The sequence below is a fragment of the Moschus berezovskii genome, chromosome 5 (genome assembly GCF_049115385.1).
Source record: "Moschus berezovskii isolate FMDL1 chromosome 5, NW_MosBer_1.0, whole genome shotgun sequence".
NCBI lineage: Eukaryota > Metazoa > Chordata > Mammalia > Artiodactyla > Moschidae > Moschus > Moschus berezovskii.
The window spans coordinates 126,540,880-126,563,150 of record NC_142464.1 but is presented as its reverse complement, the minus strand read 5'-3'; the positions used below and the strand labels follow the sequence as shown (position 1 = coordinate 126,563,150).

The 22,271-nt window shown below is 66.2% G+C and overlaps 2 protein-coding genes across 8 annotated transcripts; one reads left to right on the top strand and one right to left on the bottom strand.

Annotated features, from left to right (window-relative positions):
- Nucleotides 1–1,555: 1,555 nt before the first annotated feature.
- On the top strand, nt 1,556–10,175 carry TMEM175 (transmembrane protein 175). Of its 3 annotated transcripts, none has more exons than XM_055435215.2 (10): nt 1,556–1,708; nt 1,837–1,875; nt 3,304–3,401; nt 4,478–4,529; nt 4,651–4,686; nt 5,181–5,264; nt 5,592–5,756; nt 7,170–7,248; nt 7,388–7,523; nt 8,678–10,175. In XM_055435215.2, exons 1-10 carry the CDS (start codon nt 1,556–1,558, stop codon nt 9,183–9,185), a joined length of 1,350 nt encoding a protein of 449 aa, XP_055291190.1. In that variant the 3' UTR covers nt 9,186–10,175. The 3 variants fall into 3 exon arrangements, with proteins under 3 accessions (XP_055291190.1, XP_055291189.1, XP_055291191.1); XM_055435214.2 differs by having other exon boundaries at nt 8,513–10,175; XM_055435216.2 differs by lacking the exon at nt 5,592–5,756 and having other exon boundaries at nt 8,513–10,175.
- On the bottom strand, nt 3,401–21,203 carry DGKQ (diacylglycerol kinase theta). Of its 5 annotated transcripts, XR_016037488.1 has the most exons (24): nt 20,835–21,203; nt 19,093–19,172; nt 18,336–18,435; nt 17,924–18,009; nt 17,728–17,853; nt 17,356–17,509; nt 17,009–17,280; nt 16,701–16,921; nt 16,523–16,613; nt 16,364–16,418; nt 16,185–16,246; nt 15,752–15,902; nt 15,321–15,359; nt 14,627–14,742; nt 12,541–12,692; nt 12,305–12,453; nt 12,051–12,229; nt 11,752–11,852; nt 11,505–11,651; nt 11,293–11,404; nt 10,983–11,135; nt 10,660–10,763; nt 4,778–4,835; nt 3,401–4,566 (listed from the first exon to the last, which is right to left on the bottom strand). XR_016037488.1 is itself a non-coding variant. In XM_088836635.1 (23 exons), exons 1-22 carry the CDS (start codon nt 21,094–21,096, stop codon nt 10,662–10,664), a joined length of 2,910 nt encoding a protein of 969 aa, XP_088692761.1. In that variant the 5' UTR covers nt 21,097–21,203; the 3' UTR covers nt 9,547–9,684; nt 10,660–10,661. The 5 variants fall into 5 exon arrangements, 4 of the variants coding, with proteins under 4 accessions (XP_088692761.1, XP_088692762.1, XP_055291181.1 ...); XM_088836635.1 differs by lacking the exons at nt 3,401–4,566; nt 4,778–4,835 and adding an exon at nt 9,547–9,684; XM_088836636.1 differs by lacking the exons at nt 3,401–4,566; nt 4,778–4,835 and having other exon boundaries at nt 10,321–10,763; nt 17,009–17,109; nt 17,209–17,280.
- Between the last annotated feature and the right edge of the window lie 1,068 nt (nt 21,204–22,271).

Below are 22,271 nucleotides of genomic sequence, written 5' to 3'. Positions count from 1 at the left end.
AAAAAGTGTAGAAAACTATGTAACAGCCGTCTGTTTCCCAAAGTTAACCCTAAAAAGCACACTGTCTTCTGTCCTGTTTGTCAGACGACCTTCCCTGCCACCTTCCCCTGCTCCCATCTGCCTCCCTTTTGTGAAGTAAAAAGATTGGGTTTAGTGCCCGCCCCTCCCGCTGATTACAGGTGAAAACTCTGGACAGAATATTAGAAGAAACCATGCACAAAAGGTTGAAAAGGGGGTTGGAACTTGAAGAGTGACACACGTCTGAGGCCGCGATGCTTTTCAATCCTCCTTCTCCTCTGGCTGTGACCCCAGGCGAGCTCCAGTTGTGGGCCAGGCAGTGAGGGCCGCTATAGCCCATTTTTCTGCCTATAGGAACTATGAACGGGGCCCCAACAAGCGGGAGACAGGGAGGGAGAGGCAAAGAGCGAGAATCATCCAAATGGTCTGGAAAAGAACAAAGCTGGAGGACTCAAGCAGACACCAGGACTGACATGAGGCTGGCGTGAAGGCAGTGTGATGCCGCAAAGGACAGGTGCCTCATCCCTGGGCAGGATGGGTGGGTTTTCCCAGAGACACCCCATGAATGTGTCTGTCAGTTATTGACCAAGGTGCCTGCAAAGGCAGCTGAGTGGAGAAGGGACAGTCTTTCAAACAAGAACTGTTGAAATAATCAAACATCCATCTGCAGGAAGGGGAAACTTACTGTACTTTGCATGTTATATTAAAAACTCAAAATTGATCATAGGCCAAAAGTCAAACCTCAAACTTTAAAACTTCTAGAAGAAAACAGAAAATCTTTGTGATCGTGGGTTCAGCAAAGCATTGTTAGATATGACACCAAAAGAATAATCCATAAAAGAAAAAGTGGTAAGTTAGAGTTCATCAAAACTTAAAACTTATATTCTTTTAGGGACTTCCCTGATGGATAGGAATCCTCCTTGCAGTGCAGGGGACGCAGGTTCAGTCCCTGGTTTTGGATGATGCAATGAAGACTCGAGGCAGTCAAATAAATAAATATTTTAAAAAAGAAACTTACATCCTCCTGAAGATTGGTAAGAGAAGGAAAGACAAGTCACAGATTTGGAGAAAACGCCTGCAAATTACACATCTAACAAAGGATTTCTAACCACAATGTGGAAAGAATTGTCAAAATTCAACATGAATACAAATAATCCCCCAAAAAAGTGAAGTGAAGATTCTAGCAGGCACTTTACCACAAATGGTGTCCAGGTAAAAAGTAGGCACGTGCAAACACTCAGCTGGTCAATATGAAGTGCAGGTTGAACCACAGTGAAATAGCATGTCTGTCAGCACAGCTAAGATTGAAAAGTCATCAGATTCATAAAGAGCCTCCAAACCCGGAGGGGAGCAGTCGCAGCTCGCTCCTGGCTGGTGGGCGTGGAAACCTGCAGCTCCCCCGCCCCCCCCCACCCCCGTTAATGGTCTGGCGGCTTCCTGTGAAGTTGATTTAGCGGAGGGCCCAGCAGACTCCTCTGAGGAGCCTGCCCCAGGAACACCACGCCGGCTCAGACCCGTGCTTCTTTCAGGCCCCACCATGTCTGGGCCCCAGACCCCGGAGCCGACCCTCGATGGGCAGGCAGATGCCTCCGCGGACTCGCCAGATGAGGACGCGGCCGACGGGATCCAGCACTCACATCGCATGCTAAGCTTCAGCGACGCACTGCTGTCCATCATCGCCACCGTGATGGTCTGTGGGGGCCCCGGGCCGCTGAGTGGCAGGAGGGGCAGCCGGGCTGGCCTGAGTGCCGACATGGGTACCCAGGGAGAGGTCGGTGTCCGGGGAGCGTCCCTGGACCCATGCTGTGTCTCTTGTAGATCCTGCCCGTGACCCACACAGAGATCTCCCCGGAGCAGGTACTTGGGAATGGTCTGCAGCGTCGGCATGCAGGCGGGGGCCCAGGAGGCTCAGCCCACGGGCTCAAGGCTGGGCTCCGCTTGGGCGCACCTGGCTGAGGGGCTGTGGCCACCTCTCCCCCGGAGCCTGCCAGCCCCATCCTGGCTTATGAATGAAGGCTGAGCCCTGAGGAGACCTGAGAAGGGCAGGGGCACCTGGTGGCTGGCATGGACGCTCCCCCGTGGCCCCTGGAGCAGCCCACCCGTGGCCCCTGGAGCAGCCCACCAAGCAGGTGCTGGGGAGCGGAGGGGCCAGCCTGGCCGACCTGGGCCCGTGTGTGAGCAGGGAGGGGAGTGGGAAAGGAGGTAAGGCCAAGTTCCCGTTGCTGGTCAGCTTGGAGCAGCTCCACCGGGTAAGTGAGACAGCAACACGTCCAGCCCCTCCAAGCCCGGCGCTGACCCGGGAGGGGATGAGTCCCTGGGCATGTGTGTGCCCAGTGCTGCGCTCAGCCCCTCATGGCCATGGTGTGGCCCCCGGCGCTGGTCTGTGCAGGGCCCGCGTGCAGCCGTGGGCTGGCTTCAGCCTGGATGCTGCTGGGAATCTTCTCAGAGAGGTGGTGCCGTTGCTTCTCACGGGGTTTGAATGAGACCGAGATGCGGGTCGAGCCCGATGACCTTGGCAAAGGGCCGTGCGGCCTTCTCTGCTCCAGGGAGCCGCCTCCCCATGGGGGCCCGCAGGCTGCGCTCAGGAAAGCCACGTGCTGCGGGGCCTGGGCACTCCTGCTGCTCTGGAACCTTCTGGGGACTTCAGTGCCACTGTTTTCAGAACAGGGAGGCAGGTGTTTGCAGGAGATGCCAAAGGTGACGGGGACCTGTGGGCCTGGAGCGCCTCACCACTGACTGCCGTGGAGAAGCCCACAGTCTGCGTGCCGACCGGCCCGGAAGGGCTCTGAGCCAGACTGTGGCTGTGACACTCCTTGAGGGCGGGTTCCGCAGGCTGGGATGGGCACCATGTGGCTGGCACCTGGCACAAAGGAGAAGGTTCATTGAGACCACAGGACCTGGGGATCCGGAAAACAGGGGACCTCAGAGGACCTGCAGACAGGGCAAGGCTCTGGTTTTGTGTCTGGAGTTTCTGATGACGGTAACACGTGAGCCCTCTCCTGTGCCGCCCGGCATGCAGTCACACAGCCTCTCGCCAGGCCTCACGCAGCCTCAGGACCATTCATCTGGCAATGCCGTGACTCTCTGTGGCTACCAGGCCCATGGCCAACCTGCCCAGGTCCTGGAAGAGGCCTGAGGCCTTTCTGCCTCCAGAGCAGGCGTCCCAGGGGGCTGCATGTCAGGAGGGGCCCCAGGGCCAGCCCAGACAAGGCTAAGCCTGGGTGTGTCCTGGGGTGGGGCACCATCCCAGACGAATGGGGTCGATGGGAGGCACTTCTGTTGCAGGAGTTTGACAAGAGTGTCCAGAGGCTCCTTGCCACCAGGATTGCTGTCTACCTGATGACCTTCCTCATCGTGACCGTGGCCTGGGCGGCCCACACGAGGTACAGCGGGCCAGGGCCTATGCTCAGGAGGCAGCCGGAGGGGTGTGCACCCAGTGGGCGTGGCCTCGCCTGGCCCAGGGTCAGGCTGGCGGTGGGTGTGCTCAGGTGGACAGCTGCCCCTCCCCGCTCCCCATGGAGGCATCTCCCACTCCACTACTTTCATGGGAACGTTGCTGCATCAGCGCGCCCCAGGCCCAGACGATGATGGGGTGCTGGGCACAGCACTGAGGAAAAGCGTCCTTAAGACCCCAGGGGTCAGGGCCCCAGAGCTGTGGTGATGAGCCCCACGGGCAGGAGGGCCAGGAGGCCCCCAGACCCCAGGGGAGCAGGGTCCCAGAGCTGTGGTGATGAGCCCCATGGGCAGGGGGTCCAGGAGGCCCCCAGACCCCAGGGGACAGGGTCCCGGAGCTGTGGTGATGAGCCCCACGGGCAGGGGGTCCAGGAGGCCCCCGGGGTGGAGACGCCCCCCACCGGGATGCTGGGGGTGCAGGAAGGCAAGGAACCTGCGAGGCGATGGCATCCGGGTTGAAAGTGTCTCTCAAAGTCGTCCCACACACATGTGTTTTCAGCAAAGTGGTCATTTCTGGTGAGGACTAGTGACCCCCTTTCAAGGCTTCGAGGGATCTCTCCCACCGCCTCGTTCACAGAAAGCGAGGAGGCCCGGGGGCTGCTCGGCCCAGTCCTGCCGGGAGCCATGCGGGCCGTGGGCACAGCCGGTGCCCGGCAGCCCAGCAGCGGCCTGTCTGGGGGTTCATCAGCGCCCCCACCCTCTGCCGCAGGGGCCGCGGCCTGGGCTTCTGACTGAGAAGCACCCAGCCCCTCGGGTGCCCTCAGCCCTGGCCAGGCGGAGACCTCCCTGGGGGGAGCAGGCTGCGTCCTCAGGGCTCTGAGCGGGGAGACCGTGTGGAGGCCGAGACAGGCTGCGGCCAGGTGCTCCACCTGCTCCCCGCCTGGGTCAGTCTTCGGCCTGCGTCTTCCCACCGCAGCATGAAGCCTTTGTGCGAGTGTCTGCACTTCATGCCGTGAGAGCCACATTTATTCACAGTGACGTCTGTTCTTTTCCTTGAATTGCTCAGGTTGTTCCAAGTTGTTGGGAAAATAGACGACACGCTCGCCCTGCTCAACCTGGTGAGTCTCTCCTTCAATTCCTGGGCTGGAGCTCCACCTGCCAGGAGCCAGGGCCGCTGTTCAGCCCCGGGTGTGCAAGGCTGGCCCCAGCCGCCCTCAGCCGCCCCCATCTCCCTCCCAGGCCTGCATGATGACCATCACCTTCCTGCCATTCACAGTGAGTCACGGGGACTTCCAGCCCCACTTCCACCCCGGGCCCAGCTGCCCTCCACTGACCCCAGAACACGCCCTCCTCAAAGCTCTCAGACCTGTGGGCAGGCGGCCTGGACCACGTGGTTGCAGAGGTTTCCAGGAGCTGGCCAGTTCCTGTCACGGGGCGGAGGTGGGGGGAGGGGAGGGGAAGATGCCTCCCCGGCCCACAGAGCCCGCAGCTCCTGGGCAACCCCAGCTGCTGGCCACAGGTGACACCCCTTTCTCAACCCAGCAGCTCCTGGATTCAGAGGGAGGGCCGTGCTCTGAGCGCAGTGTATCAGAGGGTTGGGGTCAGGGGAGCCATTACGAGCCTGATAACCTTCAGCTTTAAAGGCTTCAAGCTTCAGCCCAAGGGCTCCTGTGGCAGAGACACCTCCTCCCCTGACGGCTCTGCAGCAGCCCAGGCATGGCCCAGCGGACTCGCGGGGGCCCTGACGTTGTGGGTCTCTCTGACTGCAGTTTTCCTTGATGGTGACCTTCCCTGAGGTGCCTCTGGGCATCTTCCTGTTCTGCATGTGTGTGATCGCCATCGGGGCCGTGCAGGTAGGATGCCGCGCCCTCCTGTGTCTCGGGGTACAGCTGTGTGTCTGCTCAGGCCCCGCTGAGGGGCCATGCAGACCGTGTGCTCAGGTCACCCACTGAGGGGCCTGGGCAGACCGTGCCTGCCAGGGCACGCCTGCCCCGGGCACCCACCTGGGGCCTGAGCCCCTGTCCTGATGTGGACAGAGAATGAGATGGGGCCCAGCCGCCCTCAGGCTGGGCTGAGACCCCACGCCCGCCCGAGCAGCGCGAGGGTCCCGCCCCCCGTGCCTCCAGACCTCCTGTGGCGCCTACACAAGGCCCGCCTGTAGCCTGCAGCGTCTCCCGCAGGCGCTGATCGTCCTCTATGCCTTCCACTTCCCGCACCTCCTGAGCCCCCAGATCGAGCACTCCGCCCACCGCGGCCTCTACCGGCAGCACATCCTGGGCATCATTGTGCGGGGCCCTGCGCTCTGCCTGGCCGCTGCCGGCTTCTCCCTCTTCTTCTACCCCGCGGTAAGTCCAGCGCCTGCCTGGAGCCGCCACGGTGCAAACCAGCGGGCCCGGGATGCGCGGCCTTCTCCACATGTGTGGGGCCATGACCCACTGAGAGAGGAAGTAGGGAAAGACCTTCGTGATCCAGGAAGGACGGAAACGGAGGTGCAGGCACGGTGGACTGGCCACCACAGAACGCCGGGAGATGGAGTGTAGGGAGATGGCGGCTGCAGGCGGGGCTGCGCCTGACTGTTCTGGCTGAGCTGCAGTTGCAGACGCTTCGCTCACCAGGGCGGGAAGATAAGCCCCACCAGTGGCGACTCAGGGAAGCTCCTGCCTTTACCTGCGCTCTGGTGAAGCAGAGTGAACCCTTAAACCCAAAGCATCACAAGAAGTGTGAAGGAGTGCATTTTAAATGTCTAGTAAATATTTCAAGAAAATCCCAAATTTAAAATAGACTGGCGAGGGCTGCAGAGCCCCACTCTGGAGGATGAGCTGGGGGCTGGGGTCCAGAGTCCAAGGTACCCCAGGTCAGACCATGGGTGGGGCAGGGGGATGATGTGTCCCCTCACCATGTGGGGACTGCATCTCCCGGGGGACCCCGCTCCTGCTGGTCAGGGGCCTTGGGGACCTTCGGGACCAGGCGCAGTGGCCCTGACCGTGGCCTTTAGTGGGCACGCCCGTGGACTGGGCAGGCCAGCAGGGGTGAAGCAGGGACAGAGGGCAGGACTGGGGTTTGCAGCATCCGCGCTGCGGGTGGGTCAGCCCCCCAGCTCTGGCCGGGCTCAGGCAGTGGAGGTTGTTGTGTGGAGGACAGAGGGCCTGGCCAGGTGTGGAGGGAGCAGCCTGGGCAGAGCGGAGGCCCCTGAGCGGGCGCTGTGGGCGCTACAAGGCACCTGCACCCTGAGTGGTGACGGCAGGCAGGGAGGGCGCTGGGCTGCCACAGAGCGGGGGGTCTTTGTGGGGCTGGGGCCCGGGTAGCCCCTCCCACATATCACGCCTTCCCGCAGCGGGCTCTGGCCCCACGGCCCCTCACCCGCTTGCCTGGGGCACCTGCCCGACGCCACCTGGGATAGGCCCCTGCCCAGAACCCCCGCAGCTCCCCAGGAGCCCCTGCCATCCTCCCTGGTGTGCTCACTGCCCCCCCCCCCCCACCCTGATCTGGGATGCTGTCCTGGGCCCACTTTCCAGTTCCCAGCAGGGTCACTGTCCTGGCCCACCGTCCCCACCTCCGTCTGGACCGTCTCCCCCCGTGCAGACGCTCGGGCCCAGGGCCTGCTCCTCCCCTGGGCAGCCCCCACCCTGCACCCAGCTCAGGTTCCGCTCAGGCTGCTGTTTCACGCACGCACACGCACACACGTGTGCACGCCCTGATCCTGCCGCGGCCGCGCACCCCGGGCCTCAGCACTCCCCTGAAGCGCTCTCTTCACACAGTCATACCTGCTGATGGCCACGGTCATCTTCCTGCCCTACGTGAGCAAGGCCGCTGGCTGGTGCAGGGCCCGGCTTGTGGGTAGGTGCCCGGTGGGGCTGTCCTGGGGGGCTTCGGGGTTGTCGCCAGGGCCCGCGGAGCATGGGCCGGGCGTCCCTGCAGGGCCTCCTGCTGGCCCAAAGCACTGAGGGCTCAGCTGCCCCTCCCTGGCCCGTCACAGGCCCCAGAGAGCCCCCGGCTCACAGCGTGGAGGTCTTCACCTTCGACCTGCACGAGCCACTCAGCAAGGAGCGGGTGGAGGCCTTCAGTGACGGGGTCTACGCCATCGTGGCCACTCTGCTCATCCTGGACATCTGGTGAGAACTGTGGGCTGCCCTCCCAAGAGGCTCCCACCCGAGGGCCCCGGGCAGGGCCCACTCCTCCTGGAGCTGCGGCAGGTGGGCGGCCCCCAGCTCCCTGTCCCCGGCTCTGCCGCTAGGCCAGGCAGCCTCTGCGTCTGTCAGAGTTCCAGCCTCAGCTGTCGTATCTTCATTTCTAAGTGTTTTATCTACTCCTTTTTCAAGCCTTTTTTTGTTCCTTGGCCATATTTCAGTACATTCATATTTTGCTAACATTTAAACACTCTGATTTTATGCTCTGTATCTCATCATGTAAAGTCTTGATGCTCCTAAGCTTCTATGAGTAGCTTTTTCTTACTGTAACTTGTGAATTTTAAAAAATTAGGAGCAACTGCCCATGGGCACAAATCTCTGAGGCCCAGACCGAGGTTCTGCCCTGAGCCAGAGCCCTGCCTGCCTCGTCCCTGCTGGGTGGCAGCAAGGGGCAGCTGTGGCTGGGTGCCCCATGGGTCAGGGTTCCTTCCTCCCCCGAGAGGCACAGCCCGAGGACCCAGGCGGGGGTCCCTGGGAGCCCCCAGTCTCTGTCTCCTGCCCCCACCCACACCGGCGTGCATACGGCCGCTGGGTTTGTCCAGGCTGTGGCTGTCATCCACGACCTCCCCCATGTGCCTGAGACTCCTTATTCAGCCCGGGCAAAGCCCCTAAGGCCTGCGGGGCCACACCCCATGGAAGGGTCCCTGCAGGCGGTGCAGACCTCACAGCACCACCCGTGCCCACCAGAGGGGCTGCGGGCTTGGGGCCTGGCAGGCAGGGTGGCGGTCAGCCTAGACAACAAAGGCTGCAGCTGAACTTGAACTTCAGGTGAATGGCACTGCGTGTCAACACAGAGCCACAAAAGCTCTGCAGGTGCGCTGTTCATTAACCTAAAGTTCAAGTGTGCGGGGGCGGCCGCGCTGACGGTATGCCAGAGGCGGGGTCCCCACAGATTGGTGTGTCTCTCCCCTCAGCGAGGACAATGTCCCGGACGCCAAGGACGTGAAGGAGAAGTTCCAGGGCAGCCTGGTGGCCGCGCTGGGCGAGTCCGGGCCGCACTTCCTGGCCTACTTCGGCTCCTTCGCCACAGTGGGTCTGCTCTGGTTCGCCCACCACTCACTGTTCCTGCACATCCGCAGGGCCACGCGGCCCATGGGGCTGCTCAACACACTCTCGCTGGCCTTCGTGGGCGGCCTGCCCCTGGCCTACCAGCAGACGTCAGCCTTCGCACAGCAGCCCCGGGACGAGCTGGAGAGCGTGCGCGTCAGCTGCGCCATCATCTTCCTGGCCAGCATCTTCCAGTTTGCCATCTGGACCACGGCGCTGCTGCGGGAGGGGGAGACGCTGCAGCCCTCGGCGCGCTTCGGGGGCCGCGAGCATGCATTCATGTTCGCCAAGCTCGCCCTGTACCCCTGTGCCAGCCTGCTGGCCTTCGCCTGCACCTGCGTGCTGAGCAGCTTCAGCACGGCCATTTTCCACGCCATGCAGATCGCAGTGCCCTTTGCCTTCCTGCTGCTGCGGCTCCTGGTGCGCCTGGCGCTGGCCGGCCTGCGGGCCCTGCGAGGCCTGGTGGGGCCCTTGCTCGCCCGGCCAGCGCCTGGGGCCGTGGATGAGGCCAGGTCCCCGCTGCTCCCTGCCCCCTGCTAGCACTGCCCCACCCCGCCCCACTCCACCCTGCTCCGCCCGCCCTGGGGGCCTCGTGAAGACTGATGTTCTGCCGCAGACCCTCAGATTACTTCCACTTTGCAGCGAAGAATCTCGCGGCAGCTTCACTGTGTTGCTTGTGCCCGTTGTCTGCTCCAGCCAGCAGAGATGAGCCCCGGGGGGCTGGCAGGAGGTGGGGGCCCTGGGGCAGTGGGCCCAGCTCCTCCCTGGACTCACCCCAGTGCAGAGGCCCCAGCAGGCTGCCAGAGCACCCACCCACCTCCCGTGACTCGCCCTGGGCACAGCGACGCAGCAGACGGACAGCAGCAGGGCTGGATGCCCAGACTCTCTTTGTCCAAGATATAAATTACGGTCACCTTCAGGGGATAGGTTACACATGAGGAAGGGGTGCAGAGCTCACACGGGCTCTCAGACTCGCTCACACACAGAGGACTCGTCCACCCGGACCACAGTGACAGACAGTTCCCATCAGCCAGCGAGGCTGCAAAGCAAAAACTGATGCCACCCCAGGAACGCAGGCCTGAGGGACGCACATCAGGCCCTGCAGGCCCGCAGCCCTCGTGGTGCCCGTGTCTGGGTAGCTTTGACCTGGGCGGGGCGTGTCTGAGGGCGAGGCCAGTGTCGAGGTGAGGCCGCCACCCAGGGTGAAGCCGCCACCCAGGCTGAGGGCCTGGCAGCCAGCCAGCGCAAAGGCAAAGGGACCGAACAGTCAGGAGAGGGGCCTCCAGACTCTCCTTCACAGCCTCGGGCCCCCAGGCAGCTGGGCTAGGCTCCTCCACGGCCGAGACAGGGCTCTGGGCCGGCTGGACTCCGGGGCTCTGAGTGACCCACCTGGCAGCCCATCTGCGTCCCCATCTCCACGTGGAGAAGCACAGAGACGCGTCTGCTTGGTGGACACAGAACCCGCGTGCTGACTGCTGACACACGGGGGGCGAAGCACTTCCCCCAGCCGATTAAACCTCTCCCGCCACACGCTCGCCTCACTTCCTCGGGGGTCCCAGCCGCGCAAGCTCCTGCTGCCTCCCGGGCACCACACACCTGGGGGGCCAGGCCCACCCAGCTTCCTCAAGGCCTGCCTCTCCCAGACCAGTCACCCCAGGGTCCCCAAAGAGCTCCACGCTGGGCCAGCCAGACACCGCCCAGTCTGGGAAGCTAGTGCCTGGGGTGTCTCGTGACTGTGCTGGGCACCCCCAAGGCCCAGAGAGCCAGCTGCCCTGTAGGGGCGTCTCAGGGCACTGCTGAGGTCTGGTGCTGCTCAGATGCTCAAAGTTCAGGGGCCTAGAGGTGGCAGAGGGGCCCCAGGGGGAGTGCGTGTCCTCCAGGACAGCGACCTAGGCCCTAGGGAGCCCCGCACCACCCACCCAGCAGTCTCCGCGTGGCATGGGAAAGAGAGGAAGGCCAGAGGCCAGGGCTATGGACACATCTGTCCACTGCTGAGCACTGCTCCAGGATGTACCTCTACTTGGGGTCCCCCTCAGGGGCCGGCACCCCATCTGCTCGTGCATCCTTGGGGGGCCCCGCCTTCCTGGGCTTCTGCTTGGCCTTCCTGAGCATGTGGACCTGTCCCAGGGCACACAGGGGCTGTCACAACCAGGCCACCTGGCCACAGGTCCCAGAGCCGCCCCCAACATCTCAGCCTGTTTCACTGAAGGGGACGGAGTGGCAGCTAAGGGGTGGCAGCCTCATCCGGCCCCGTGACCTCTCAAGGTCAGAGAAGAACCAGTCACAGCTGGACTGCCCACCAGCCGCAAGCCCCCTTCCCACCCTACCCTGACGAACCTTAGGGCCCGCAGCCGAGATGATCAGGTGCCCGGGAGCCTGGACCCAGGGTTCACCGTCCACCTGCACAGGCGTGGCCTTGAGGAGGGTGACACGGAAGTAGGACCCCTGGGCGATGCGGATGCCCGAGCGCAGCCCACTCTGGACCTGGCCCTGGTGGGAGGGGTCCAGGCTCAGCGGGCCGCGGGCGGCACCAAGGGCCTGGTCTCCAGCCCCCATGCTCCCTGTGTGCATGCCCCAGGCCCATCTCCAGCCCCCACGCTCGCCGTGCGCACAGCCTGGACCCCGCTCTCCCAGCCCACACGCTCACCATGTGCACAACGCCTGTCACCCCCACCACCTCCAGCAGCCCGTCATCCATGCGCGGCTTCTCGAACCTCGAGTCGCTGTCGGAGCCCCACAGGTCAGCCCCTGAGCCCCAGCTGCAGGAGAGAGAGGGGCAGAGGTCAGAGGGAGGCTCGACAGGAGGCCAGGGGCTGGAGCCCTGCGCATGGGGCAAGAGGGCGGGGGCTGCGTGGGCACCTGGGGATGTTGATGAAGATGAGCCCCTCTATGCTGGGCAGCTCCACCTCCTGCTGCTCCACCTGCAGCCGGAGGGCCCTGTGCAGGCCGCGGGAGTGGCTGATCTTCTGCAGCCCAACCCGCACATACACGCCCTTGTTGTGGAACCTGGTGGGGGACTCAGCATCACGAGGGGCCCCAGCCCCGGTCACCGCTGGTGAGCCCCCAGGAAGCTCCAGGCAGCCCCACCCCGCCCTTGAACCCTGACCTGCTCGTGAACTTGCCGGGCTCCTCTTCCCGCGCCTGGTGGAAGTCCAGGCTCAGCTCTGCGTCGATGCCAATCCCGCAATAGTTACTCATCTGCACGATCTGAGAACAGGACGTGTCTCCCGTGGCCCCTGTCCACCCTCAGGGGCTCCCCGCCTCCCACAAGGCCAGCACCCATGGCCCCGCTGTTAGCTGCCCATCCGCCAGGGAACAGCACTCACAGCGACACTGGGGCGTGGCCCGGATGAGGACAGCCTGCCGCCCACGGGGCCCCACGCCCTTGCCCGGGCACGCCAGTACCTTGGGGGGCTCTGCGTCTGCCTCGCTGTCCTCCCCGCCAGCAGCTTCGTGAGCATCCAGCAGGATGGTCCAGCGGTCCACAAGCACGGCGTCCGCCTCGTCCACTGACAGCAGCACGGAGAACGGGTCCTCCCCGCTGTAGCCGGCGCCCCAGCGGAGGACCCGGCCCAGGTCGTTCCCTGGGAACCACAAGACAGGCTGCCTCCACACCGCCCGGCTTTGCCGGGCCCCACCCCCGACGGCGGCGACCGCACCTGTGCCCAGGGGCAGGATGGCAACAGCAGGCTCCGGGCAGGCCAGGCGCTGCCGCACGTCCTCCAGGGCAGCAAGCACCCAGCCGACGGTGCCGTCCCCGCCGCATACCAATACACGGAAGCGGGGCAACTGGGAGAACACGTGGAGCCTGGCGGCAGGGAGACAGCGAGTCCCGCCACCGCCACGGCCAGGCAGGTGGCCCAGGGCCCAGCCCCGCCCCTGCAGGCGTGCTCACCCGGGCAGCGGCCCCCCATTGGTCAGCTCGAAGACCTGGTGCGGGTTGAGCAGCTTCCGGAAACTGCAGAGCAGGTCGCGGCCCTTGAGCCCTCCACTCCTGGGATTCACAAACACGAGCAGGGGGCGGCAGTCTGGGGCCAGCTTCGTGTGCTGATGGGTGCGGGCTGCGTCAGGGGCTGCAGGATGGCCCCTGGGGGAAGCCAGGCCCACCCGACCTGCAGCCTGCCCCCCACACAGGTCTGGGGCCAGCCCTCCTTGACGGGGAGGCCACGTGGCCACCCCACCTCACCGCTGGCCTCTTGGGCCACCCCCAGCAGTAGAGAGGGCACCCACAGACCACTGGCCAACGGGCAAGGAAGGTGCCTGGAGCCCTGAACCGATGGCCACGGCGCCCCTGCCATGACACCTTCAGGCCCCACCCCCGCCTGGCCCATGGGCCCATGAGTCCAGGCCAGAAGCCCACCGGGACCCACCCGGCAGTCAGGAGGGTCACCCAGGCACATAGGGCCGCCCCACGCCTTACTCCAGCGACGGGTGAAGGCCCTCCCCACCCACAGCAGAAACGGCACTTGAGAGAGCAGGGGTTCCCCAGCTGGTGAGGTTGGGAGACTAGGGTCTCCACATGGTGGGGGTGGGGGGCTGGGGTCCCCAGCTGGTGAGGGTGGCAGGCTGGGGTCTCCACACGGTGGGGGTGGGGGGCTGGGGTCCCCAGCTGGTGAGGTTGGGAGACTAGGGTCTCCACACGGTGGCAATGGGGGGCTGGGTCCCCAGCTGGTGAGGGTGGCAGGCTGGGGTCTCCACACAGTGTGGGTGGGGGACTGGAGTCCCCAGCTGGTGAGGTTGGGAGACTAGGGTCTCCACACGGTGGGGGTGGGGGGCTGGGGTCCCCAGCTGGTGAGGGTGGGAGGCTGGGGTCTCCACACGGTGGGGGTGGGGGGCTGGGGTCCCCAGCTGGTGAGGGTGGGAGGCTGGGGTCTCCACACGGTGGCGATGGGGGGCTGGGGTCCCCAGCTGGTGAGGGTGGGAGGCTGGGGTCTCCACACGGTGGGGGTGGGGGGCTGGGGTCCCCAGCTGGTGAGGGTGGGAGGCTGGGGTCTCCACACGGTGGCGATGGGGGGCTGGGGTCCCCAGCTGGTGAGGTTGGGAGACTAGGGTCTCCACACGGTGGGGGTGGGGGACTGGAGTCCCCAGCTGGTGAGGTTGGGAGACTAGGGTCTCCATACGGTGGCGATGGGGGGCTGGGTCCCCAGCTGGTGAGGGTGGCAGGCTGGGGTCTCCACACGGTGGGGGTGGGGGGCTGGGGCCCCTGCCACGGGGCCCGCTGGGTGACGAGGGACAGACAAGCACAGACACTGCGTGCAGTGCTGGCACACAGCTCAGCCATGGCTCGAGGCTGTGGGCGAGCAGACGGTGCGTGTGAGCGCCCGGGCAGGGCGGCGTGCAGGCAGCACTCACCTGCCTGCTGGGGCAGGCAGCTGCCAGGGGAGAGGGCCAGCAGGACCCACTTGTTTCTGGCCACAGGGTGGGCTTAGGGCCCGGGCCCATGATCGCCGCGCCCTTGTCCAGGTGGTTGGCCAGGGCAGCAGAGACCGCAAGGTGTGGCCCCCCAGCCACAGCCTGAACTCTTTCTGCTGTAATTCTGCCTGACCTGAGCTAGGTCGGGGGCCACAGACACCCTTGGTGATGGGGGGCGCCCTTGGAAGCCAGCAGGGCTGAGGACCAGAGGTGGGCCAGGGCACAGAGCACAGGGCAGGGTCTGGGGCCCTGCTAGGACTTCGGGACAGCCTCAGGAGTCAGGGAGCATCACCTGCTGAGGAGGCCCACGGCGAGCAGGGTCCAGGGGCCTTCCGGGCAGGGCAAGCTGGGCCAGGGCCCACAAGCCCACTAGGGCTGCCCGTGCAGTCACACACGTGACAGCCTGAGGACGTGTGCCCTGCAGGGCCGGCCAGCCAGGGTCAGACCTCAGCCCCTCCCGAGGAGTGAGCTGGCCTTGCAGCAGACGTTTAGACTTTGCTCCAACGGCCCAAGATAAAGACAAACTGGCATGGGAGCCACACCCCCAGGCCTCCCTTGGCCCCACTCACCAGCACCTCTGGGAGCACTAGGACGGTCAGCGGCCTGCCGCGCACAGCCGTGTCCCTGACCAGCATGTACAGCCGCTCGGCCTCTGCAAAGCAGGCCACATCCAGCACCACGGCACCTGTGGAAGGTGGGCGGTGAGCTCAGGTGTCTGTCCAAAGGTCCTGGCCCCCAGTGTCTTGGGCCAGGGCCCCAGCTGCGGGGGAGTGACCCCAGTTCTGGCCACGCCTGCTTTGGGCCAGCCTGTCCGAAGGCGTGCATGACTCCATCCCCTGGGGAAGGCCTTCAGGGAGGGCTAGGCTCAGAGACGGGGAGATTCTGGGTGGATGGGGCAAGGCTACCGGAGGTGGGGCGGGGCAGACACACCCCAGGGCCCACGAGAGCCGCGGAGGGTGCTGGGAGCTGCTGTTGGCCCACAGAAGGGGGACACGGGCCCCACGACACTGTCCTACTGTTGGAGAGATCTAAAGTTTCCCAGGATAAATGCTGGAACCCGCGAGCAGGACAGGCGGTGGCAAGAACATTCTCTGCACCTCAGTCACATTTTAGCAAAAGCATCACAGCTGGGAGCTGGGAAACAAACACCAAGGTTTCCCCTACCCCCGGGCTCCCAACGAGATGAAGTCAGAGGGCGGGGCTGCCCCACCTGCTCTGGGGTTGACCTTTGACCAAACCTGACCACGGTTGCGGGTGGCTTACCTTGGGCGGAGTACACATGGCTCACGGTCACCAGGGCAGCTGCAAAGACACGGACCCGGGGACTGTGATTGGAAGCTGGAGACCTGCCCCCAGGGCCTGTGGCCACCCAGCCTCCCAGACCAGAAAGAAGCTCACACCCTGCAAAAGGGAAGCTCATTCTCCCAGAAGTGCCCCTACTTCAGGCACAGGGCAGCCCCAGGGCCCAGATCATAAGACTCAGAAACCCTCCAGAGGAGGTAACAGGCCCTGGGCCTGAGACATGAGGATTCTCTTGTCAGGAACCAGTCTGGCACATGACTGGGGGATGGGGGAGCAGGAGGGTCCCACCTTGGCACCGCAGCCCCCAGGCACCCCCTCAGGACTCCTGGCCTGCCCCCCACCCTGGCCAGGAGCCCCACCAGCCCAGGGAGTGACGGTCCAGGCAGGTGCACCTTTGCTGGCGACGGCCTCATCCAGCAAACTGCGGTACTCCTGGGGGGACAGGCCCGGCGGCAGACCGCCCACAAACAGAGAGATGCGCGGGGTCAGCACTCTGCTTTCAGCCACGTAGAAGCGCGTCTGGCTCATCTGCCGCAGGGACGTCTGCAGGGAGGGGATGCTGAGCGGAGCACCAGGGACACCCCCACCCGCTCTGTCCACAGGGGGCCAAAGGGAAGACATCCCAGGCCGAGCGGCCCCAGAACAGGAAAGGACAGGAGAGGAGGGACACACGGGGACCTCGGGAGGAGAGGCACTGCGGGCCAGGACGGTCAGCTGCCGGCCAGTGTGGACTTGGTGTCCTCAGGGCAGACTCCCTGTCTACAAGGGACAGGCTGTGCCCAAAGGCCAGTGGCTCCCCAGGGGCCAGTGGCTGCACCCACTGACCTGCCGGATCTCACGAAGCCGGTCAAGCAAGGGTTCCTCGTCTGCCAGCACCGTGCGCTGAACTGCAGGGTTGAGAGACACCACTGTTAGCCCCAGACACCATGGCCACTTCCACAACCAGGTGTCCTGGAGCCCCTGGGCAGACGTGGTCAGGGCATGGGCTACAGGATGCCCCTCACCTTGTCTGCTGCCCATGAGCACCTCCACCAGCTGGAAGCCCTCGACCCCCTCGGCCTGTGGGGGTACAGTTCAGGGTATCAGGCCTGGACAGGACCCCGCCACCCCAAGACTTTGGCAAGGCAGGCACATGGGTGGGGCGGGGCGGGGCGGGCACACACCTGGCGTCCAAGCAGCGGGAGGACCTCCAGCACCACTCTGCGGGCAGTGCTCTGCGGGGTCACACGGATGGACACGTAGGCCACACCCACCCTGCAGGGGACACGCTCAGGAGCTGGGGAGGCACAGCCCGCGCGCCTCCCCACCAGCCCCCACGGCCCTGCTGGGACCTGGTCTCACTTGAGCCAGGCAGGGTAGATCTTCAGGATCTCCTGGGTGCGGGGCAGAGCGCGGAGGACCCAGGCCTCGGGAGCCGCTCTGCAGCCTTCCTCCTCAGCCGGCCCCGCGCTCCAGACCTTTCCCGCGGCTGTGGTGTCGCCAAGCTGCACAGGCGTGGGGAGCGCCTGCAACTGGAAGCCCTGAGGGTCCTCGGGGATGTAGTAAGCCCGCAGAGCCGCCACCTGCGAGATGGGGGCAAAGGTGGGGCCTGCAGGGCAAGGCCTGTGGGTCCCCGCGGTGCCCCCCACCCCGGCCAGGCCCCCCCTTACCAGCACCTCCTGGCTCCGGGCCAGGCGCGGGACCGTGACTGCACGAAAGTGGTTTCGCTGCATCGCGTCGCTGCCGTCAAAGATCTTCAGAGTCTGCTTGCCTGGGCCGCAGGGGAGCGCGTGCAAGTCCGTGGAGTGAGGGCGGGTCGGGGGAGCGGGGCCCGGGGGTGTGGGAGCGGGGACAGCGAGGAGGCACTTACCGGACTCAGGCGCCCCCACCTCTCGGCCCGGGCCGGCCGGGACGCTGCCGTCGGTGCTGTCCTCCCCATCCCCTGCGGGAGGGTCACAGCCGGCCTCAGCCAGGGCCCGGCCCCGCGCCAGCCGCCCCTCCCCGCCGCCCCGCTCACCCGGCTCCGGCGCCGCGCTCTCGGGGATCCGAAAGCAGTGCATCTTGCTGAAGTTTCGGGACAGGAGGCGCACGCACGCGGGGGGCAGGACCAGTGTGCGCAGGCGCCCGAAAGTGCACTCCGGGGCGAGCGCCGCGGAGCAGACCGAGTGGGCCTGCAGGGGAGCGGGTGCGGCTCGAGCGCGGGGCTCCTGCGCAGAAGGCCAGGCGGACCCACACCGAGCGCCCCCAACCAGAGACCTGAGTCTCCCCCGTACCCCCAAATACCGGAAGGCAGCGCGATCCAGACGATCTGTGCCCAAGACCCAGGACCCCGTCCGGCAGTACCGCCGAGGCCCCGCCCCGCGCGCCGAGGCCCCGCCCGCGCGCCCACCTGGACGCCGCACCACTCGCAGCGCACGCCGGCCGGCACGTCCGAGGAGCCGCAGGTCTTCCGACAGAGCTCGCAGCGCGCGCCCGACGGCAAGGTCCCCTCGCGCCAGTGGTGGAGGTGCGCGTCCTGCGGAGAGCGCTGTCAGGGCTCCTCCAGCCGCCCGCTCCCCGGCCTCCCCCAGGCCCCGCGCGCTCACGTGGTCGCGGTGCCCGTCCTGGTGGCACTGGCGGCAGTCGCTGCAGGCGAAGGGCACACAGTCGGGGTGAACGTGCAGCTCACACACTGGGGGGCGGGCAGGGTTAGGGGGCCTCTGGTCGCTGCCCACCGCCCCTGCCCGCCCCCTGCTCGGGCCTGGGTCTGCCCCTCCCCGTACTCACTTTCCTGAACCTTTGGGGGCCCGTGGTGAGACACGAGCACCCCCCGACCCCCGCCCCCAGCAGGATGGGAACCAGCCTCTCTGCGTCTCTCCCGCCCAGCCCACCTCTGCACGCAGGGAGCCGCCCTGCGATGCCCCGCACCCACCTCCCCGCCCCACAACCCAGACCTGCGGCCTGACCGCAGCAGAGACCAGGCCCCTGGGGCGGGGCCACGCGGGATGCTGGCGGTACCTTCGCAGCGGAGGCCCGGCGCCTCCAGGCCCTTCCGGCACACCGAGCAGAACCTGCGCTTGTAGAGCCCCGGGGGGCCGAAGCAGTGGGCCACCGGGACCTGGGAGGGGCAGAGCTTGGCCTCGGCCTGGGTCCCCAGGCCCCCCTTCCTCTCTGCCCAGGGAGCTGCCATCACCAGCCCTGGCCCCTCAGTCCTCCCGAGCCCTGCTGACAGGGTGCTGTGTGCCTCTGGGCCCCTCCATGCTCCCAGGGGATCCTGCTGGGGACCGACGGGCATGCCATGCCGACTCCTCTGTTCCTTGTGTGGGACTGACTCGGGGCAGCCCCAGGGCGTGACCTCAGACAGCCCCCCTTCTGCAGCTAAGGGCCAGCTGGCCTGGACCCGACCTGACCCAGTTGCACAGGTGCTGGCCACCCCCAGGCCTGTTCCCCTTGCTGATACATTTGGGGCCAGCCGGATCGAGTACAGGTAGAGGGAAGCCCAGCCACAGGCAACTGGGTACCATGGACCCCAGAGAAGACAGGGTCAGAGCCCTGGGGAAGGGAGGCCCCATGCTGCCCTGGGAGGGGCTTGGGGACAGGGATGCAGTGCCAGGGAGCACTCCCAGCCCAGCCCCCCAGGGCCTGGGTCCCTGCCCACCCCATCTGACCTGCCTGCCTGACTCCCAGCCCAGCCCCCACTACAGGAGCTGGGCCCCCAGACCCTCTGCACCCTCCCCGCAAAGGTGCAGGTGCAGCAGCCGAGCTCCATACGCACGCGGACCAGGCTGGGAGCCACGCTCGTGCAGGGGGTCTTCACGTGCTTCAGGCACTTCTCGTGGGACATGAAGTTGCAAACTGTGGGATGAGAGCCCCGTGAGTTGGCCCCTGTCCTGCCCAGGAGTCAGGAGACCCCAGGGCTTGGCATGCGGGAGGGAGGCCGCGCCCGCGCAGACAGCTTATCACAGTGGGCCCGCCCTTGCACCCTCCCAGACTTTCCTGAGCCTAACCCTGGCCGTCATGGTAGAGACAGAGCATGGGAACAGCCTGGTCCTCGGCCCCACCCCGGAGAGCTGAGTGAGGAGCAGCTTGGTGGCTCTGGCCATCCAGGATGACCATGCGCTCTGGTGTCCTGAGCGGGCCCTGTCCACCCCTCCCCCCTCCACAAACACACACGGGCCCAGCTCCTTCCAGTCTCTACTGGAGGTGGGTAGGCAGGCGGGGACTTGGCCAGCTCCTGCATCTCTGCCTGCCCCTAGACCAGCTTCTCCAGGGACACCCTTCCCTCACTCCCCACAACTGAATACACCCCTAATTACCCCTCCCACACACGAGGTGCCTGCCCAGACCAGAGCCAGTCTGACAGACCAGGATGCTCTGCCCCTGAGGGCAGCTGGCCCTGCCCAGAGAGGAAGATGGCCCAGAGGCTCCAAGGCATGAGCTGTGCTCACAAGGCCCATGGAGGCAACAAGGGGGCACCCTCCATCCTGGGGAGGCATGCCGCAGGGTGAGGCGCCCGCCTGGCACAGCCTCGGAAGGCGGCAGCTTTAGACAGGTGGCGCTCAGCTTCCTCCTCTGGCCCACAGAGCCCCTGCTCCCCACACATCCTGGGTGCTCCCTGGCAGGGGAAGGCGCTCTTCCTCCCACACCCTTGCCAGGCCTCTCTGCATGTCGAGGTCACCAGCTCACCCTCCTGGAGCTGGGAAGAGTGTCTGCACATCACCCCCATTTCCCTTCCGTGAGCTCCTTCGCCCCTCAGACTTAGCACCCACCGGCCGGAGGTCCTACCTGTGAGGGAGACCAGTCACTTCCCTGGCAGCTCCTCCACCCAGACCCAGTCCAGCCTCCTCAGCACACCAGGCCCCAGGCTCCTCGGTCCCCAGAGCCACGGGTCTGTCTACCTGGGCAGGGCAGAGGCGCCCCGCCCCGTCCTGTCCCGTCCCCCGCGGAGACGCGTATGTCAACCGCCCAGGAGCCGGAGGACAGAGGGCCTCCCCACCCAACCAGGCCCGCTTGGCGGCTTGGCTGGGGCCCTGTCGGGGCACGTCACACTCGGGGTGGCAGGCCTGGCCCAGCTCCCTGGGAGTCTGAGCCTGGGCAGCCCTGTGGGCAGCAGCACACACCCAGGAGAGAACAGACCAGCACCAGCCCCGGGGAGCCAGTGGCCCCGGCCAGCCATGCCTGGCCACGCTGCTGGCCCTTGCACCTGCCCAGGGTTGGCTGACCTCGTCCCCAGTCACTGTACCGGCCCTGCGTGGCTGCCGCACTCTTCCCTCACAGGGTTACAACCCAGGTGAGGACGCCCAGGGAGCGGTTCTTTCCCTCACCGTCCTGGGGAGGGGCCACGGCCGCTTGATGCCCCCAGACCCCGCGAGGAGCTGGTCCTCAACGCCTCCGCCGGGAGGTCTGGGCCTGGCACCCTTCTGCCCCGAGGGCAAGGGGCTCTGTCCCGGGGAGGCCCCTGCTGGAAGTGCAGAGAGCAGGGGCTGGGTTGTCCGCGGTGGGGTCGCGGGCGCTCACCGTCACACAGGATGCCGGCCAGCCCCCAGATGAAATCGGAGCAGAGGTGGCAGAAGGTGGGCTTGGTAAGCGTCACCTTCCTGAAGCTGTGACTCGGCGCGGCGGGTCCTGAGGGCCTGGCGCCCGACCGCTCCGGCCCGGACCCCGGTCCCGATCGCGAGCGGCTTCCGGCGCCCAGATCGGGGCTGGAGGTCGGGCTGCCAGTGCGCGGGGAGCCGCCGCCAAGCCAGTCTCGGGCCCCGGGCTCGGCCGCCGCCGCCATCCCCGGCCAGGGCGGCCCGAGCCCGGACTGCGGACGACTGCGGGCTGCGCGCTGTGAGCAAGCGGGGCTGCCTTCCCCGCGGTCCGCGCCGGGCTTCCGACTGCGCCCGTGCTCACTGCGCAGGCGCGCGCCCGTGGGGCGGGGCCGGCCCGCAGAAGGGGCCGGGCGGGGTGGGGCTTGCGGGGCGGGCGGGGCCTAAGCGGGGAAGGCGCCGGATGAGGGCGGGGAAGCCTGCGGGGTGGGCGGGGCCTGGGAAGGGGCCGGGCGGGGTGGGGCCTGTGGGTGGGCGGGGCCTAAGCGGGCGCGGACCTGCGGGGCCCGGGAGCCGGTCCACGTCAAGGGTCCAGCCGGCGCGTGGATGGGGCGGGTGGTCCGACGAAGCAAGCACAAGACCTCCACACACCGATGCAAGGTGTCTGCACCTGCGGCGCTCAGGCGCGCGCCTGTGCAGAGGGACACCTCCCACCCGGCCCTGGGATCCTGCCCGCTGTTCCGTGCGACCCGGCAGGCGTGCGGCACAGCCCCGAGTACCCAGAGTAGGGCCTGGAGGGGACCCCGTGTGGAGTCAGAGGGGCGGGGAAGGTGTTGGTGTCTCGGAGCGGGGGGTGTTCCCAGGGTGAGGTCCTGGGCCCCAGTCTGGGCGTGCGTGGCGGAGGAGATAGCTGTGGGTCTGGGCGGGCCGGCCTCCCGCGTGCTCCCACCAGTTGTGCTTGGGCGGCTCTGTCTGCAGGGTCTTCGGAGACGCGCACGCCGGCCCCGGTCCTTATCAGCACAGGCCTCCCAGCCAGCGCTGGCCAGGGCCTTCAAACCACTGGGACTCTGCTGCCCCGCCCGTTTGCGTGTTCTCCTTGCAGGAGGAGCCCCCTCCTCATCTTCCCCTTGGAGAACCCAAGGGTTTTGCCTCCTTCCCTCCGGGCGACCCAACAGGTAACCCTACCCCAGGCCTCCCGGAGACCAGCCCCCCACCGCACTCCCAGTTAGGGCAGTGAATCCCAGCCCTCACCCTGCCCCCAGCGTTGTCTCTGGGATGTGTGGGGGTGGTGTCCACAGAGTTCCTGCCCCTACGGGCCTGATCGGGGATTGTCATCCAAGTTGCCAAGATGGGTGTCTTGGGCCAAGGGGCTTCCCTGGGACCCGCCTGGCTGCCCTCCCTCAAGCCAGACCCTTGCCTGGCA